This window comes from Amphiura filiformis, chromosome 19 (genome assembly GCF_039555335.1).
Source record: "Amphiura filiformis chromosome 19, Afil_fr2py, whole genome shotgun sequence".
Taxonomy (NCBI): domain Eukaryota; kingdom Metazoa; phylum Echinodermata; class Ophiuroidea; order Amphilepidida; family Amphiuridae; genus Amphiura; species Amphiura filiformis.
The window spans coordinates 21,610,747-21,631,436 of NC_092646.1; the positions used below are offsets into that span (position 1 = coordinate 21,610,747).

The 20,690-nt window shown below is 37.0% G+C and overlaps 1 protein-coding gene across 1 annotated transcript in view; it reads right to left on the reverse strand.

The window, feature by feature from the left end:
* Positions 1–20,690, reverse strand: part of LOC140140442 (uncharacterized) — a 56,393-nt gene that overhangs the window by 5,629 nt on the left and 30,074 nt on the right. Inside the window, exons 8-17 of the mRNA XM_072162202.1 lie at positions 18,275–18,404; positions 14,942–14,992; positions 11,892–12,076; positions 11,717–11,821; positions 10,244–10,289; positions 9,152–9,309; positions 8,114–8,282; positions 7,357–7,487; positions 3,289–3,483; positions 666–755 (exon numbers count right to left, since the gene is read on the reverse strand). Coding sequence (XP_072018303.1) covers positions 666–755; positions 3,289–3,483; positions 7,357–7,487; positions 8,114–8,282; positions 9,152–9,309; positions 10,244–10,289; positions 11,717–11,821; positions 11,892–12,076; positions 14,942–14,992; positions 18,275–18,404 — 1,260 coding nt within the window. The remainder of the gene's footprint in view (positions 1–665; positions 756–3,288; positions 3,484–7,356; positions 7,488–8,113; positions 8,283–9,151; positions 9,310–10,243; positions 10,290–11,716; positions 11,822–11,891; positions 12,077–14,941; positions 14,993–18,274; positions 18,405–20,690) is intronic.

Genomic DNA, 20,690 nt, shown 5'->3' on the forward strand with positions numbered 1-20,690 from the left:
GCATCTATCGTCTTATATAACACGTGACATCATTATTTTTGGCATAAAACAACTTGGCTTCGCCTTGTTGGTTTACTTAAAATAATGATGTCGCTCGTATTATGTATTATATGAGACAATATATATGCACAATAGCAGCTAAAACAATACCATTATTCTCTAAATAAAGAATACTAAACACCATACCTATATATTATTTCATCTGACCATGACCTCATCATGTTCAACAAGCATTGGTGGTTTTATGGCTACACTAAATGGGCCTGCAACTTTTTGGTGAAATTGTGCAAGGGGTGATAAAGCGCTAGTATCTTTCAATTATAAGCCTTCAACCCAACCATAGCTCCGACCACAAAAGCATGGTAAGGTTCTAAGCAGGTCATTTCTAACTACCGCCCACCCCTATCTGAAACTACCGCCCACCCCTATCAGAAACTACCGCCCACCCCTATCTGAATGTGATGGTGGATAATATACTCTATGGCAATAAACTACATGTGTGTCACTCATTTGACTTGCAAGTCATAATATCAAATAAATGGGTCTTAAAAGTAAATCACACAAGTCAAAAATTAAATCATGGAGTAAACAAAAACAATACACATGCAGGAGATGATGAAAACACACAAATCCAAGGCAAGCACTCCAGCTATATACGTAGTCACCTGTTCAGTAATAATATTAGAAGGTCGCGTGTGTTTTGTCCTACGAGAGCGTCGTGGCGGCACGGTCTTGACCTCTTCTACGACCTCCACCTTGTCAGAGACGAGAGCATGAAGGAATCACACCATTTGTTGAAAGTTAGTCACAATTAAACGATACATTCATGAATAAGACAAACATTGGGTAATTACAGTTGAAATCCATACACCCTATGGAAGACATTACCTTAATCTCCCATACAGGTGGGGTGCAGATTTCAAATGGAGTCACCCATTCGGGTAACCCTGTTTGAAATTCTCACTCCTTATGTGGAAGATTAATGTCATGTCTTCCATTGGGGGTGTATGGATTTCAACCGGAATAGCCCACTCGATAAGCAGTATAAGATGCAGGGTTGCCAAAAGATTTCAGCCCGAATCGCGGGTCAAATAATCGAAAATTCGCCCAATTTTTCTCTTTACCATTGGTTTCTATGAGGCAGGAAACTACCAGAAGTCGCGGGAGCCAATGTTGAAAAGTCGCCCAAATTTTTTCTTAACCATTGATTTCTATGGGACTGGAAGTTGTCAAAAGTCGCGGAGAAAATCTTCAAAAGTCGCCCAATTGGGCTACCAAATTGTGGGTTTGGCAACCCTGATAAGATGTGGAATAAAGAGTACTCACAAACAAACAGCACAATAAGCAGGTTAAGTGGAAACATTTAGTACTCAAAAACAACTGCAAGATAAGCAGCAACATTCAATACTCACAAACAAGCCCACACAGCAAAGCTTATGGCAGTACAGTCATGTATGAAAACTGCATGGCAAAACTAACATACACCTCAAATGGTCAAGCGAGGGTTCACTACAAAGTATGTCATAATGAACCCTCGTTAATACAACTATATTTGCATAAAACTAAACAACCAAAGCACACAAGACATACAGACTTGTTAATATGAAGTATAAACCAAAACCTTCATGCAATGCAAATAAGTGTTTAATAATGCAGAACTCAAAAGTGCCTTTTTTCAACCTTGCATTCCACCAATATCGTTACGGATAACTAATTTTACATCTGATTAACAAAACTTGTTTTTTCATTTCTTTGTATTCCGGTTGTGGTTTCAACTCAATCACACAGTTCAACAGATAAGCAGCAGACCATATACTGGGTTATTTCAGTTGAAATTCACACACCCCATATGGAAGACATGATTTTAATCTCCCACAGAGGGAGTGTAGATTTCAATTGGAGTCACCCATTCAGGTAACTCCATCTGAAATTCACACTCCCTGTGAATTAAAGTCACATCTTTCATAGGGGTGTATGGGTTTCAACTGGAACAGCCTAACTAGACACATGAAAGCACACAAAATATTTGGAGCAAATAAGCATTTGTGTTATTCCCGAAGTCTTTTCTCCATAAATAATTTTTTTTTCTCCAAAAGTGAAAGAACTTGTATGTTGTCTAACAATTTTAGTCTACTCCACAAGACCTTCCTTATTTGTCATCCCTCTTGCCGGCATGCCCCCTCTCTGGCCAAACTGGCACACTGCTTCTAATATTTGACATTGGTGTGAGTGTCTCACTTTATTTGATTGTTGCCATCCCAACAAACTGCAAACTCAAGGCATCACAGTTCATGGTTCTGGGATATTCACCCAACCAACAGTCACATGGAAGTGAGCCACCAACATTGGACACATGCAATATAGCAAACAAACGTTAAATGGGTCTCTGTAAGGGACAAATCAAAAGTGTCTAAGGAGTAGACTATTCAACATTTATAGGCATTTGAAAGGTGGGTGGTTTGATTATAACTCTTGATGTTTTCTACTTCACATTGAGGCCTATCACCCAAACATTCTTATTCCAACTTAAGGGATCTAAAATGAGCGTTTATTGCGTTTCGACAGTATTTTTTGTGGCACATGAGAGCACCTCAGACCTATCGAATTGTATTCTGAATCTGAAGCATGTCTTTCTGATATCAAATAATTTTCATTTTTGAAAATTACAATATAATCTAAATTTTATGACAAATTATAAAAATTTGATATTTTTTCGAATTTTGATATATAACAGTCCTCGAAATAAATTATATAAATCTAAAGTTTACTTCAAGTACTGTTAAATATCAAAAATATCAATTTTTAATGATTTGCCATAAAATGTGTATTAAATTGTGAATTTCAAAATTCAAAATTATTTGATATCAGAATGACATTCTTCGTATTCAGAATGCAATTCGATATGTCTGATGTGCTCTAATGTCCCAAAATAAATACTGTCCAAACGTTCATACCCCAGCCCTTAAGGGCTCGCATAGCAATGTTTATATAGCATTTTATGTGGGAAAATTGGAATAAAAATGTTTGGGTGATGGGCCTAAATGTGAGATAGAAAACACAATATATTACAATTGGACTGCAATATCGACTGCTCAGTGCCAGAAGTGGGTAAATGCAATAGCTGCCCTGTGAAGCTGTGTGCAGCTATTGCACTTCCTCACTTCTGGCACTGAGAAGTCTATAATATGGCCACCTTTAATTGCAAGGTACAAATATTAGAAGGAGTATTAACAGATTCTGGAATAGCTCAAATTTTTGCAGCCGACATCACACAAACACACAAATCACCTGTTCTGAAGCTATCGGCGTGGGTCTTCTGTTAGACGTTTTCTTCAGATCTTTAGCCCAAGGTGGTTGGGCAGGCGGTGGGTTATCATTAGTACTGCTATTACTAGGTGTTGGGGTAAATTTGTGTAAAGAATTCCTAGTAGGGGGTTGTTGCTGGTCAGTAGATGGCGGTGATGTTGGCACATGCTTGCTAGCCTGTATTAAGTAAAGTTAGCACAAGGTGCAAATGGGATGAAAGGGTTGGGGGAGAGGAGGGGGATATTTTTAGAATTTGCGTAACTAGTAACTACTTATATACATATACATATAAACTCAATGTGTGCAATTAAGTGACTAAGATTGCCATCATGAACCCCTATGGAAAACATGACCAGAGAATATACTGCTAATAGCATCATCAGTGAACCTGGAGTGTTGAATATTTTAATGCCTCACATAATTAAACAGTTAAGTGATATTGTTAAAAAATGTTAGTCATCAGGGTATCAGTTAGCCACCCGTCCACCCGTCATTTTGGATGGGTAGTTTGTTCCTGGGACATGCCAGTGACATATGCTAAATTCTAATAAAAAATATGCTTGAATAAATTCTGCGAGCTCAAAACAAGACCAGATTATTAAATCAAGGATATGGCAATTATAGCTATTTGAACTGGAGATGCAATGGTCTGGCTTGTCTTTTTAGGGTCAAATTTTTGGATAAGCAGTTTGGTGAAAATGATGGGCAATTGTCAAATCTTAGCTAAGACCCTGTTAGACAATAAGGATTATCACACAATCACCTGTTCTGACTATTCAAATTGTCAATATTACCTTGCACACAGTGAGATTATATATTTTATTTCATGCAAAACATGCACTTAATTATGAAGTCAACTTCTATGTTTTTAATGGTGCATTCAAAGTAAAACAAACAGTTCTGTACTCTCTGCTTAACAGTTCTGTTACACAATACACATACAATGCAGGTCCATTCTTTAGCAAATTTAGACCCAGTCCACACTAGTATTTTTTCTTCATTGTGTTCCAGACTATGACACGATTATAATAATTGAATGATGAGAGCATTCATGTCGCAATCACTGCTGGTTATATAGATGCTGTGTCCATTGAATAAACATGATACAACGACATTTATGCCCTTCAAAATGCATATACACATTTTAATTTCATCAGCAAATATTATGACACGATCAAGCTATGAACCGGCACAATGATTGAAATTTTCATCAGTCGTGACTGATCACATGATTGCAGTACGACGACGACATTGAGCGGACACATGATACTAACTACTTGTGTGATCCGGGTCTTAGATAATATTTTGTTGGTTTTCACACTCCCCTTTTCATAATTTTAGATCTCCACAATATCAGTTCGGGGCACTCATAATCCACAGACGTCTCTGATATCAGATACGGATCAATGATTTCACATATGGGGAGTAAGGGATGAAATCAAAACTCGACAACCGGACGGAACCACCGGTCGAGTTTTGATTTCATCCCTAAGTGATATCACATACGACAGCCTTTGTTGACAGCTGGGCATTCAATGCAGCACATTGGAAAGAAGGTGAGTGTATTAGAGTAAGCTTTCCTGTTTAGCAAATATTTACCAGTGGATAAATCATATCTGTCTGCGCAAATTCCGAATGGTCCCAGAAAACACTTAAGATTGCAAAATTGTACCATTTATGGCCAAAATCAAACATTTTGAAGTAAAAAATGCTCTAATTCATGAATTGGATTGTAAAATTTGTAAGTACTCAACTTTGATCTAGCAACAATACTGATTAGGCCTACTCACAAAATTATTCCCACTGCACCGCTTCATGTTTACCAACATTAGGCCAAAAAAAAAAATATTGTTGTGTTGCCCTCAACCGTCCTACCCTAAATCCTGAAAAATCAGGGTCGCAATTTTTTTTTTTTTTTTGAATGATGATTTTTACAGATTTGTTCAAAAACTCAGGCAATGTTTTTCACTTAAAATTAATATTTTATTGTAAGACTAGTCTTTAATTGTTGTCGAACAGGTATCCAGAAGTCAAAATTGACAAATGTCCCCTAATTGAACAAGCATTATTTAATATTTGAGGGGATTTTTAAAAACTGAAGGTTTAAAAAAAAAAAAAAAAAATCCGACCGTCCTACCCAAATTTCCCATTTTTCCACTTGAGGGCAACACAACAATATTTTTTTTGGCCTTACCATGATTGCTAATATCGCATGCGACTGGGTTTTGAGACTGACTCTCTGTACATGTATGTGATTTATGAGACGTCCCTGAACTATGATCATGTCATTTAATATCAGAGACGTTCGTAAATTACTAGGGCCCCCGAACTGATACGTACACCAGTATGACAAGGTCAAACAAGATTGTTCAGAAAAGAACCACCTTGAATGCACCATCCTAAAACATTATAAATAAAGTTATATCAATTTGCAATGGCAATAATTGTCACTGCACTAATTGGACTTTCTTTGTATCATAGCTGACAAATTGCTATGAACAATTTGTTAGAAGTTGACAAAGAAAGTCAATAATGAATGAAAGTAAAACCAATTAGGCTTTTAGAAACAAATTCCAAGTACATTTTGTATATTGTAATGAAAGTGAAATAACTGTTTTCATTGTTCTAAAGTACATAGTTTAATAAATAACTTGGGTAATTTGGGTACATCTACTGTGCAATAAATATTAAAGATCTATATTTGCCTACATTTTGAAATTTATAAAATGGATGAATATTCTAAGCTTTTTGTCCTTTCAGGTGATTGCAGTTGCAGTAGCATCAGGCTATTCCAGTTGAAATCCATACACCCCCTATGGAAGACATGAACTTAATCTTCCACACAGGGAGTGTGAATTTCAAATACGGTTACCTGAATGGGCAACTCTATTTGAAATCTACACCCCCTGTGTGGCAGATTAGGTTATGTCTTGCATAGGGGGTGAATGGAATTCAACTAGAATAGATCATTGCAGCAAGAAAATAGAGAAGGCAAACAATATTTTTTTGCAAACCTTTTTCTGCAGCTTTTTACTTCTTTTTTTTGTGCAAAATGCTGTTATAATCACATTTGCTTAATGCAAATGGGCTATTCCATAAATTATTTACATATTTACACCAAAGAAGACAATATAATTTTATCAACAAAATTTAGGAATTCCCATGTGGTAACATGCAACAAACAAATTGGGAATTCCCAAGTGACACTTTAAAGGGCATAGCAGCGTACAATTCAAAAATCGCTAGTGACATAGTGTTCTTATAATTGCCAGCAGCGTGCAATCACTGCAAGCGTCGGAGCATCAAACTTGCCTTGAAGTCAACTGGCTTGCGACTTGATGCTCGGGTACGCTAGCGACTTACCGATTAGGTATCGGTAGATGTTCTGCTGACCAGTGACAGAAGTGATGCCATAAGAAACGCTACACTCCTAGCTATTGGTACATCAGCAAACACTTTAGGAATTCCCATACAAACACCGTAAAAAATTGATAGTTAGCATATGTGCTTACTATCAAGCGCTTTTGAAAACATGAAATTGTACCGAAGTATGGCGTTTTACCAACTGAGCTAATGGGATTGAGACACACATTTTTAGGTTTACTTGTTTGCATATAGCTATGTGTATCGATGATTTGCTCAAAACCCTTCACACTTTTGTGGATGGGGTTCTTCATGTTTGCATGTTTTAAAGGTGCTCGATAGTAAAAAATAAGCACATATGCTAACTATCGAGTTTTAACAGTATAAACATAGAGTTGTAAATGTTTGGGAATTCCCATATTTACTTCACGTTTATGTATGTCTCACAAGATGGAAAAAAATAAATAAAATTCCCATATAGAAAACAAGATTTATTTCGGGAATTCCTAATCCCATGTCTTCTGTAGTAGAGGTGTAAATAATTTCTGGAACAGCCCAATTTAATCAGTTAGTGCCCACATTGCTTTCATATGCAAACAAAACTTTCATTTGGCATCTTTGCGGTATAATTCACATGCAAACATAGCTTTTATGATCGATTGGCGCATTTTTGAATGCAATACTCACCCCATCATTTGTTGTGGTGCCTGGCATTGCAACAAAGACAGAGGGCGGTCTTGTTTTGGCATTGCGAGGACGGCTTAGGTTGACATGTTTGAGTTTTTCTGAATTGGGCTTGATATCATCAAATGTTGCTTCTGCGAAAAGAAATGGTGATAATTTAAATTAATGAACTAAATATTATTAATCAACAAATTGCTACAATTAGAAAATGTGTGTACCATACTCACAACTTATTTAAAATTCCTGGGGTCCATTTCACTAAACTTTAGGTCGATCCATCATGTAATTATTTCGTGTAATCTAATCCTAACTCTAACCCTAATCCTAACCCTAATCCTAATCCCTAACCCTAACCCTAACCCTAATCCTAACCCTAATCCTAACCCTAAACTAACCCTAACCTTAACCCTAACCCTAATTTCGTGTAAAATTACATGAAGGAATAACCAAACTTTACGAAGCTTTGCAAGTTTCGAAATCCTTTGTAACTTACAACGAGTCTTAACTTCAATTTCACTCAACTTACTTACAAATGGTAACCTTCGTAGTAAGCATTTACTTACAGGGACCCTTCATAAAATTACGTCTAGTATTGGGTATTTGTAATTTTATGAACGGTTACTTGAGTTACAAAGGGTTAAAAGTTTAGTGAAATGGACCCCTGGTGCTGAAGTCAGTCATTTCACTGAGGCGCTCATCATTTCCAACTTCATTATGAAAATGAAGCTTATACAGTTTTCCAAACATCTGGTTCACTTACCTGGACCTGCTTTATCTGGTTTAGTTTCTACAGGAGATTCCTTCCTCTCCGGAGGTTTATCTTTGTTATCTACAAATGAGGGCGGTCTCTTCGGTAAGTCCTTCTCTTGGGGTTTGGGTGGTAGTTGCTTCTTGAAGTTGGGTTTCTTTGGTGGAACCAAGGGAAATATCTGTTGAGAAGTTTGCAAATCACACTCAATTCATTATGTCAATTCAGTTGGTGCATGGATAAACTATGTACAGCCCAACCTCTCTTATCCGGACCTCTTTTATATGGATCTCTCTGTTATCCAGCTGTGAAATTTTCAGAGGAAAACATGTTTTTGATGATTTAACACCTTAATTCCATGCTCTGAATGCTTAGAATGACATCTATATTGCACAAAGCACTCTAAAGCCATCTTTTAGTGCTATTATCCCATATTAGCACAATCTTTTGTCACAATTTCAGTCCTTGGAACTTTCAATACAGAATTACATGTAATTCACTTATCCGGATTTTTCACTTATCCGGACAATGCTTGGTCCCATCATGGCCGGATAAAAGAGGTTGGACTGTATAGCTTTGTTCATTAGGTTTTTGCTATGTTCATATTTTTGTTGCTGCCTTTCCTTTTTCCACATCAGTGCTGTGAAAATCTGGGCTAAAATTCCTCACCAAATTTGCCCAGGATCTGAGCAAGACTTATTTATCTCTTTTTTTAATAGGCTACCTCGCCTTTCCTCACCAAAAATGGGTACTTCCTCGTCTTTGTGGGTTTCTAGTGACAGGCGATCTAAAATTAGCTGTATTGAGAATGCAAGGATTTGCTCTATGAAGATTGATTGATTGATCAATTGACTGATCCATTTGATTGATCAACTTTGATTCTTTGATTAACATTGACTGATTAATCAAATTTAATTGATTGATCAAATATGTTTGACTGTTCAAATTTGATTGATTAATCTAATAATATGATTGAGTGATCAACTTTGATTGATAAGTTGATTGATCAATCAAATTCAATTGAGTGATTAACTTTGATTGATTGATTACCTGTTTGCCTCCTACAGGTATATGTGGTTTGGGTGCTTCTTCTTTGCTTGGTTGTTCCTTAGGTGCTTCAGTCTCTGTAGCTGTTGGTTTAGGCGGTGGTCCTTTTCTTGGTTTATGAGCTGTAATAGGTTTAATTTCATCATTGGCTTTTGGAGGTGCTGTAAATATGGAAAATATTTATGATTCTGATCACTATAATCTGAGAAAGAATTATTATGACTAGTTTGCGTCTGACGTCATTGTCAATCAAACTCCCCACAACCCATTATTGTCATTGGTAAGTAGCGCGTATTCATTTGGTGCCTTCACCGGAGAAGAGTAATCGCAGAAAATGGCCTTGTACTTTTACAAGGCAAAGAGCAACTTTTCTTTGCATTATTGACATGGTGCCTTCAGGACAGTAAGTTCCCTATTACTAAGACCTAACTTTTGATTCAGTTTGTATATTTGAAGGTGCAAAATTAACCATAAGGCACACTGATTGATAGATGACGTCATATGCAAACTAGTCTTTTTTAATTCTGTCTTTGATTATATATTATCTGTGATAAGTAATCATATCAAACAACAAGAGCACCAATGGTGCTGTAGCTCAAGCTTATAATTGGTTAAATTATTTGTTTTTTGTTGCACGCATCAATAAAGTCCCAACTTATGCTAGCCTAAATTCACATACGCCCACTAGTCACACATTACGCAAACACAAAACTACATAGGTGCTGCTCCTAGCTGGATGCACGGCATATCAATCCATGATGTCACAAATCATAAGGCGAATGAAGTATAGCGAGCGCTGACATCATTGATTTGGCAGTTGATACAGTGCTGCCATAGGTAGGCTATGTAACCACTGTAATGCATGCTGAACACATTTACTCTATTGGGCTCCTATTATTTTAGTATTTTTCTGTCATCTTCTCTTTTCCGAGATATTTTATAATTTAGATATGATTATCCGATTGTAACCAAACAAAAAGGAATTGAAAGCTTAGACATTGTAGATTTCATATCCTGTAAAATCTCCATTTTCTTTTTCTTTTTCTGATGCTAAGCATAGGTCCCCTCCTTAGTTAAATAACACAAGAAACATACCTGCATTAGGTCTTGTTGGAACAGCAGCTGGTTTTCTTTTTATTCTCTGCAAAAAACAATAATACAACAATATATGTGTGAATACACTTTAAATTCTGGATAATTATAGATGGCCTAAGGATGCGAACTGATTCTGATATTTAACATACAGTCTGAGTGTACTTAAATAAGAGAAGCGCTACTCCAATTGCAAAAGTTAGGACAGTGTGAGCTCGGGACATTGTGTAAGAGCCTGGACAATGTACAAGAGTCTGTCACAGCCATTTAAAAAGGTGACAAAGGAATACATAATTTGATTAATGAGCTGGACCCTGAATGCCGCTGCAATAAAAACATCTTTTCTCATGTTTTCCGAAGTTCTTAGTATCTTTATAGGTCTTTATAGATAATTAAATTGCCCTTTAAAACAAAATGTGTGGCAGAGTTAACTATTTAGATTTGTTTTTATATATTTATTACTGATTTAACCAGTAATTCTGACTCATTGTGCATGTTGATTGAAAGCTGCATATCGATGGTACAAAAAGTTGACTTCCAGGCCTGATTACCTAGAGAGCTAGCATAGTTCACTGACCTGCATTGTTTGCCACATGACTTGACCCCTGGCACAGAGCAGGAGGGTCAAGACTTAAACAGATTTTGTCCTCTGTATAGGCAGTTTGTACCGCTAGCCTGATACAGTGGTGCCTTTGGAGGTGGTGTTCACAATACCCAACCAGGGTTGTAACAGAATACCCCAGCAAATTTATCACTGTTAGGCATGTTCACAAAATTTTCAAGTAGGATATTTCACATGGAAATTATTTTGTTTAAAAAGGTGATTATTTAACTTAAAAAATGAGGGGTCAACCATGTCTGTAGGTCAAAAATTAGCGAAGTTATGGGCAAATGTCTGTTTTTAAAAAAAACATGTAATGCATCATTTTTCACCACGGCGATCCATTTTACACAAAGGCGATTTTATTTTATGAAATCTAACTTTCACTGCATGCTGACTTCTGTATCAAGGATAAAGTACCGGCACATTTTAGACTACGTCGTCAAGTTTCTGGTGTCCAAATTTCAAATTTTTGTATTTCCCTTTTTGGATTGAATGTCGCCCTCTATAATAAGGAATGTGGACATGTCTATCACTGTCAGGGATACCTATACACCAGTGGCTGGTATCCTAACCACAGTGCCATACTGTCCAACCCTCTCTGCTTCTTATTCAGAATGCCAGAATTAGGCTATTCCAATTAAAATCCACACTACTCCTGTGGAAGATTTTGGAAATATCTTCCACAGGGAGAATATGAATTTCAAATGGAATTAGCAAATTTGCCATCCCAGAGAGTGTATGAAATTCAAATGGAGCTGCCCAATGTGTTCATTCCATTTGAAATTCATACCCCCTCTGTGGAATATATTTCCAAAATATTCCACACAGGGAGTACGGATTTTAAATGGAATAGTCCGTTCCATGCTACCTACCTCAGGTGGTAAAAGAGTAACAAAGTTATCTGGGAAAACACCTTTCCTGCCGTTTACCTCTCCCTCCCACCATCCGCTATCACCTGCTTCTTTACTGGTGATGATTATTATTTACAAAATATTTCACAGGGGGAGTATGGATTATAAATAAAACAGCCTGTTCCATGCTACCTACCTCAGGTGGTAAAAGAGTAACAAAGTTATCTGGGAAAACACCTTTCCTGCCGTTTACCTCTCCCTCCCACCATCCGCTATCGCCTGCTTCTTTACTGGTGATGACTATGACGTCACCTTCCTTAAGTGATAATTCATCAGGATTCTGTGCATCGTAGTCAAAGTTCACCTTGGCTTTCTCCACAACTGAAAGAACAACACAAGTGGTTGTTAGTTAAGGCTATATGTACAATGTTGTAACTAAACTGCTCAAATAAAGAAAGTCCGCAGTCATGTAACCCGTCCTACACCAAAACCTGATCTTCTTATGAAAATTTGATTGATACGGTTGTGTGCAGAATCTTGTTAGCTCTAATTTGATACCAAATTTGATACCAAACTCTCAAAAGTGGCAAAGACTGATACCAGTTTATGGCATTTGGTGCATTTTCAAAAGTTGCAAATCAAAACGATAACGTGGTCGAAATTGCTTAGCGTGGCAATGTGGTCAAGCTTGCTTGCCCACGATGAACCCATGTCGACTATCCCAAGTGCGCGCTTTATTCAATTGTTAATTTAATATGCATGGATTGCTACAGTGCTTTACTGATGAATACTAGGGCACGATGCGATCGATATGACCTAGCGGTTGTTTCGGGCTATGTCAATGGTCGCGCTGTGCCATTCACCTCTACAGCTCTGCGTGGTCCATTTTTAATTTGCAACTTTTCAAAATGCACAAAATTTCATATACTGGTCTCAATCTCTCTGAATTTTGAATTTTTGGTGGCAAATTTGGTATCAAGTTGGAGCTAACAAGTTTCTGCACACGGCTTTATCAATTAAATGTTCATAACACGATCAGGTTTTGGTGTCGGACGGGTTACATGACTGCGGACTTTCTTTATTTGAGCAGTTTATTATAGTTTGTCTCATCTCAAGTTGAGAGTAACGCCATGTTGGATTTCACAGTGGCAGATTCCGATCAGTGCATTTACGTAGTTGCGTTGCCCTTCTACATGTCTGTATATACACTCAGCGGATTAGGTTAGCATGCACGATTTGAATCTGCCACTACGAATCCAACACAGCGTTACTCTCAACTTGAGACAAGACAGACTATTTCATAATTAAACAATTAACAGGATTAGTATTAGCATGTGAATGCATTATGTGAATGTGTGAGGTAATTTTCTGCTCCAGCTGCAAGAACCTAAATACTAGAAAGAATAGCCTGTCAGAAAATAAGTATGTACATACTACGAGTAAAGTTTGTTCAGCTTATAATAGGTGAAAATTGTTACTGCGCGCAAGTCCCAAAACTGCGCCAAACTGCTTGCACGCCATTCTATATCAACACACGGTGTTATGAGTCTAATTTTGTTTGCCTATTATAAGCTTAACAAATTTAGAAGTGCTGGCTTTTAGTAGTGCAGTGGCTTCCTACTGTACTACTTTGTGTGGTCTAGTAGCGCTAGGGTTAAGGGTTGTGTGATTTTATTCACCATTTCAGCATCAACTACGTCCTATGTGTAAAGATCATATCAAAGAGGATTTGAGAATCAATATTTCTGTTTGAGTTTCTGATCTTACATACTAGGCAATGTAGCTAATGGTGTGAAACATGTGCTCTATTAGTGAAAAGTACGACAGCACTCATATTTGATGGAATTTAACAAATGATTAACATTTAGATTGCACATCAAAGATGTTACAGCGAAAGGCACCTTAGGGGTAATATTTTGGAAATGGAGATTTATTACCGTATTTTGTCAAATAGTCGCCCCCCCTCAAATCAATGCCCCCCACCACTTTTTTTCAACCAAGATGTTTCAAAAATGCTGATATTTCCATGCTTTCTTGTGTAGTAAGCTTACCAAGTTACCCATATGGTCAATAATAGCGTCAATAATTGGTGAAAATCTGGATCAGAAACCCGGAAGTGAACCAGAAGTCAGTGTTTCTAGTTCATAGTTTGTCATTTTAGCGTGAGTTTTAAGTTTACCTAATGATTTTAACGGGAATTATCGTTCTAAAATTGAACTTGAATAAACGCCCCCCCCCCTGGGAAAATGTAACGCCCCGGGGGCGACTTATTTGACGAAATACGGTATGTTAATTTGGAAGACAATGAAATAAGCTTTAAAATGATACCATCCTGGTTTCCATAGTGGTATCCATTGAGAAGTTTTGAAGAAAAAATCATGTGAATTTTTTTTATTTTCTTCATGTTTACAAGTTACAATTAGTCTCAGATCTTCCCTCCCCATCCACCAAATCTTGTAAGGTGTATGTACAGAAAGTTTTTGTGAAATAATACAAGAAAGATGTAATATCATTCAACTATCTTGTATGATTTGGGATTTGAAGGCAATTTGTTTTTCAGAGAATGATTACACAAAGCACACACAATCGTAATGACTGTAGCATTTTTATTGACGTATTTCCGTCGCTTAATAACTAAGCGACTGCCGATATGCTGATCAGCAGTTACTAGCATGTGCTGGTATCAAACCCCGAACAGTATAGTAACTTTATAGCACTATCGCTAGCCACATACTGGATGCCCCTTTACAATTTGCCACTGGCGTTTGATCACTGAAAATGTTTTTTCGTCGCAAGCTGTGATTGCTAGCATGATATTCCCTGATCGCACAGTCATTGTCATTTCAAAACAAGGTTCTACTCGCAAAGTGTGGGGGTGTGTGCGTACACGCATGCTTTTTGCAAAAGCCTTCTGGTGCATTGCTACAAAAGCGCAAAGAAACAAAAGTGCACATTTTGTGAATGCATTTGCAGGAACAACCTTGTTTTGCTAACAAGATGGCGGATCTGTGCAAGCTATTACCCTTTCTTGCAATGGGCAATTCCAGTTGAAATCCATACACTCCCTATGGAAGACATGACCTGAAATTCCCACACTTGTAGTGTGAATTTCAAATGGGTTACCTACATGGGTGACTCCATTTGAAATCTACACCCCCTGTGTGGGAGATTAAGGTCATGACTCCATAGAGGGTGTATGGATATTAACTGGAATGTCCCATTTTTGTTATTAAATGAGTAATTCACCTGGTGCGTCTGAAGTTTTGACTGATGGTGGTTTGTTGCCATTTTTCCCAACTACGCATGGGAAAACAAATGGAAGTTAAACACATAAATGTATGTGAAGGTGCTATGTACACTACAAGAATCCTTTTGCTGCTGCCCCTGAGTTACGCTGTTGCCCAGCTACTTCATAGACTACCCTCAAGGGTACACACATCGGAATCACATGTACACACAGTACACTGGTACTGGATTGGTACTGCGCTGGTACTCTACACAGTAGCCACAATGTAGCTGGACAGCAGTGTACAATGTACCTCTAGGGTCAACAGATACTTGGTATTATTTTGCCCTGTGGGAACCAACAGAAGGCGTTCTAAACATGTGACAATACCGGTCACCTCATCTATTTACGATAGGTTTAGGACTTATACACTGGTTTCATACTGCATGCCACTGCAGCAATTTTTCTTGCATTTTTTCTTACATTTTTATGCAAGCAGCAGTCATGAAGCAGCATGCTGCTCAGTGGCATGACTCTGATAGCCAATGTTGCCGCTCTGCGCTCACTGGCCAAAAATTTTATCCTGTTCTCATAGGTCAGAAAAGCACCGCACCCAAGTTGACTTGAATTCTACTCCTAGCGATTTGCCACTTTGAGCTAAGCGAATGATCGCAGCTTGCCACAATTACTGCTTGCTAGTGTTTCTGGTGCGACTGCACAGTGAAGCGTTGTCAGACAGGTAAGCAGCAGCAAATGATGAAACCAGCATTAAGATGCATTGTAAATGTTAAGGCGATGATCCCTTAGCCCAGCGAAATGTGTTGTAATCGATCAAATGAGTTATGTTGTTGATCATATTAAATTTTGATACACTTGGTTGCTCCCATACATACCAATGTTGTGGACATTGTGAATGCAAATTTGACTAATATTTTGATTGTATTAATGAAATAAAACATTCTTTTGTTTTCTTAAAAATATCATATTTTATCACAAATACAGCACTTATAGCCTTGATTTTTGCAGGGTATTTTAGTTCATTATACAATTGTGTACAAACCAGTAGTTTGAAAAAACAAACATTGGAAGGTGTCAATAGATGTTACAACATTGCTTTAACATTAAAAAATTGTTTAAACTTAAATTATAACAACCACCACTATAATCATGATTTTTTTAAATATTTATACTACTACCAGTGAAAGTGAAAGATAAAATAAATATTTGTACATTTTCACTTTCTAATTTCCACAAATGATGCATCCATTTATATCTTGTTTGCTTTCACTTTTGGAATTTGCAGTGAAATGCAAATGATTTTATAAAGTTGTTTTCTGATCTACTGTATTACAAAAAAATTTCAAAAAAATTAGAAGTATTTATAGAATTTATTTTTTCTGTTACTCAAGAGATTTTCCCCAAGGGCATTACTGCCTTTCTTTGAATCCCATGATTTGATAATAATATGATATAATCATCTAAGCAACCAATCAAACTAGAGCTTATAGATCTTGTAGCAATTTCAAGCTTTTAAATTCCCTGAAGTCCTAGTGACTAAAAACACACTGTCAAAAACAATTAAGGGAAGAAAGATCTAACCATATTCTGCATATATACAAACACTTCCACCTCAGACTTAACAATATACCTATCTTGCAATTCAGAGGTTCTGGGTTTGACCATCTAAAAAATTGCCCACACTGATTGCTCGATCCTTATCATGGGTTAAAGCCATGTTTTTCACAATTCTGATTTTTACACGATTGTAATGTACTTTATTAACCCTCTCTACGTGAGTGTTGACTACAGACGACAAGTTTCAAATTTTTGTTACAAATTCAACAAATTTCAGAATTGTACATTTTCAGGGCCATATATGAAATTAGCATGAAAAATACATTCAAATAAGTACAAACAAGCCAGTATTGGTTCAGTGGTTCTTAAGATAGCTCTGAATATTTTGAGCAAATATCAGAAAATGTTGAAGCATATGGCTAGCACACACAGAGTTGAACTAACATGCTTTGCAAAAACCAAGGCTTTAGGTGCAGTCTGTGACAATTTAAGATTTTTAACTAACTGATGTGTGCCATTGTTTCATTCACAAAATCAAAATTCAAGTAAAACGGGTACACAATGTTCATAACACTGTACGTACACTATGGCGATGGGAGGGTCGTAAAACTTCAAGAAGACCCACATAGGTCCATGGAGTGACACGCATTGGCGGCACAGAAACAGGCATTAAATAGTGATTTTCTTTGTAATGCCTCATTTGTTTGGCACAAATTTAAAAGGGGATATATCTGACAGCGAAATTTTGTGGAAAAGAAACACAAATCTGTTTCTTATGGAAATGCTACAATATAATATGACGTACAGTATTATAGACATGGCTAATTTAGAGATGGTTGAACCAGGGACCTCTGCATTGCTAGATAAGTATGCCGTACCATATTTCTGATTAGCTCAATGCATGGTATAACGTTCTTTATAGGCAATCAAAATAGTTCTTAGCTGCTGATAATTTGGCCCGTCTGCCGTTTTTTTTTAAAAACTATAATAGCAATGATTTACACTACACTACCAGATTATTATTGCTGCTGCCCCAAGAGGTACACTGCCGTGCAGCTACTTAGGGCGCACCATTAGATTTCAGGGGGGGCATGGGAGTTTTTGAAAAAAAAAACTTTGCCCACTAGAAAGAAAAAAAAAAAACTTTGCCCACTAGTGAGAAAAAAAAAAAAAAACTTTGCCTCACTGATGAGTAAAAAAAAAATTTCCCCACCCAACTTTGTATAAAAATGTACATTAAAATTGAAAAAAATAACTTCACACTTGGTAAGTGAAAAAAAAAAAATTTGGTGCTCTTGGAGGCGAAAAAAAAAATTCATATTTCATGCCGTAAAAAAAAAAGTTCTGCCTGACCCAAACTCCCATGCCCCCCTGAGAATCTAATGGTGCGTCCCTTAGAGTACCTGTTTGGGTACTCCAGAGTACACACTTTGGAATCACACATATAGTACACACACTGGTGGTTCTCTAGAGTAGCCACTAGGACTAACCACAAACAGTCAAAGTTGCAGATCAACCGATAATGAAGGCGGATTGTTCCATGAAGTGAGACAGACGATGCTAAGCACATACCATGTATTTTTACTAAGACACGCAACGCTCTATCACGAGGTACCCGAAGTTAGCGTGATTGTTAGACACACACGATCAAACGACTGGCCCTCATGAATATGCGAGAATTCACAGCATACGAAGCACATGGACTTTGAATGTTGATGGATAGTCAGTAGTAGTCTGATATGAACAGGTAAATACAAAATAGATCTAGAAACACCTACCTATATCTTCTTCTGGTGCCATTTCTTCCTTTGGTTCTTCTTTCTTTTCTGGTTTCGTTTCTTTCACTTCCTTCTTATCTTTCTTACTTGGATCATCCGTCACAGCCACAGCAGGTTTTCTTAATGATTGCTGCAATTAGATTAGAAACAAATCTAATTGATTTCAACAGAGATGAAATATACTGTGTATTCTTTCATTTGCAAAACTTCTTGCAAGATCAATGGTCCTGGTCATCTACCATGGCTACGCAGTATTGCCAAAACTTTTCAGTGTCAAGACGCAGCACATTGACTCACCAGGCCAAGTTAAAAGGATTCTCAAGTAGCGCAAATTTTGGGCTTCCAAAAAAGCGGCCGATACCGGATATTTCGGCGGACTTACCCAAATTTATAATGCAAATCATTCAAGTGGACGGAAAAGCGTGTCACTCAAACCAATCAGATGCAAGACTGACAATTGGACTGATCCAAAAATTATCCTATTTTGGGCATAAACCAGCTTGACCTCTTTAGCCACATTTTTCAACTCAAAGTGTTATTTCCTGTGTTAATGTGTTAAAAGAGGAAGCAGGATTCTTTGGTATATTTGTACTGTCTACACATGTCCCAAATGTTGTGTTGATACAGCTTGTAGGAAAATAGAGTAATTTTAACATCTTAAACCCCCACCCTCCATTGAGCTCCACAGTTACAATGTAAGCGACCAAAGGGTTTTCTTTCATTTTACGTCATTATTTAATCACAAGATTTCTCTATGCGCAGTGATATTTGGCAAGTGTGACTATATGTGACCATACAGCATGAATGAGCCATAAATTCCCTAAATTACGGTGTGACATCTATCTCATTTTGATAGTCAAACACCAATCAATAATCCTATTGTTGAAGAGGATAATAAGCTTCTACCTTAGATGGCTATAGTATTTTAATAGCTCTGGTCGTTGTTTGCTTTGGCTAAATCCTGTTCAAGTGGCATTGTATTTTGTATAGGTATGTATAACCATGTATAACAATGAGAGGACTTTCTTGAACATCTCTGACTTGCCAGTGGGAATGATTTGAAATGACTGCCAATTATGACTTGTAAATAATCATTTTTGACTTTGTAATTGTCCAAATTGCAGGCAAACGTAATTTAACCTGCATTTTCCCCCTCAAATTTATTTTTCCCTTCCCTTCTTTTTTGGATTTGGTGGGGCGGTCTTAGCGGTGCTTTGCACCTGTTCGCTCCAGCCATTCACTGGACTTTTTAAAAAGTTTTGTTCCTTTTATGATATTGTGAAATTTTTGATGTAACAAATGTGCAATATTATATTCCTGTAATTCTGTGCCAGTGATAAAGTGTAATAAATAAATAAAATAAATAAATAGACTGTTTGATATTTACTGCCAGCAATGTGGAAAAAGAGACACATGTAGAAACGAAAAAAGCTACCATTTTGTTGAAGGAGCAAAGTTCAACCAGAGAAGATGTAATAAAGAGGAGGTTGATCAAGCTATCCTCAAACAAAATATGTGTGAGACCGCTCACTCAAAGTAAATGATGAATCACCCTATTTAGCTGCTTTACAATAGAATACCACAATAGGGTTTGAACCCGGGATGGGTGTGATACACAAGTTGCAGCTAATTGCTTTTAGGGATAGGTCAGTGTGTGCATATCATCATGCCATACACACCATGCATGAAGACCCTGTCATCTGGTCAGATTTCAGATAAAATATGACTGAAGTTCCATGGCAAATTATAATTTTTGCTACTTGTTGCCACTTTCAGACTCCATTATTTATGATAAAGAATGTTATCAATTATCAGAATATCTTTATTAGGTTGGCAGGAAATGACAGGAAAATACATAAAATAATAAAATAGAAATGATCAACAATCATCACCTCTCTGAAAAATCCTAAAAATTCTTCTTTAGAAATTTTATATTTACAAAAAAGGTGGATTTTGGGGAAATTTTACAGCACTCGATTTCTTTCTTGTATTATCCACATGTGGTATCCCATCCAAGCAGCAGGTCCTTAACACACACGTTTTATACTTTTTAACAAATTCTCTATAGAAACATTGGAAATATTTTCAATTCTGAAGTGAAAATTGGTCAACCATGGGCGGTCACACACATAACATCATAGGATTTTTCAATTGGATGTCTAACTACTTGAGAATAAAGGACTATGAATAGATGCGACAGGATTACCTGCGGGATTATCTCAAGGATATAATTCTGTTGACCCTCCTCTTTATTACATCTTCTCTGGCTCAACAAACCATAACACTGCTTCTGGATATCATTTGAAGTATATGATGTATATTTTCTAAACATGAAATAAAACAAAATTGACCGGGGGGGGGGGGGGGGGGAATTTATGGCTCATTTGCCGTGTACGGTCACATATAGGCTACATAT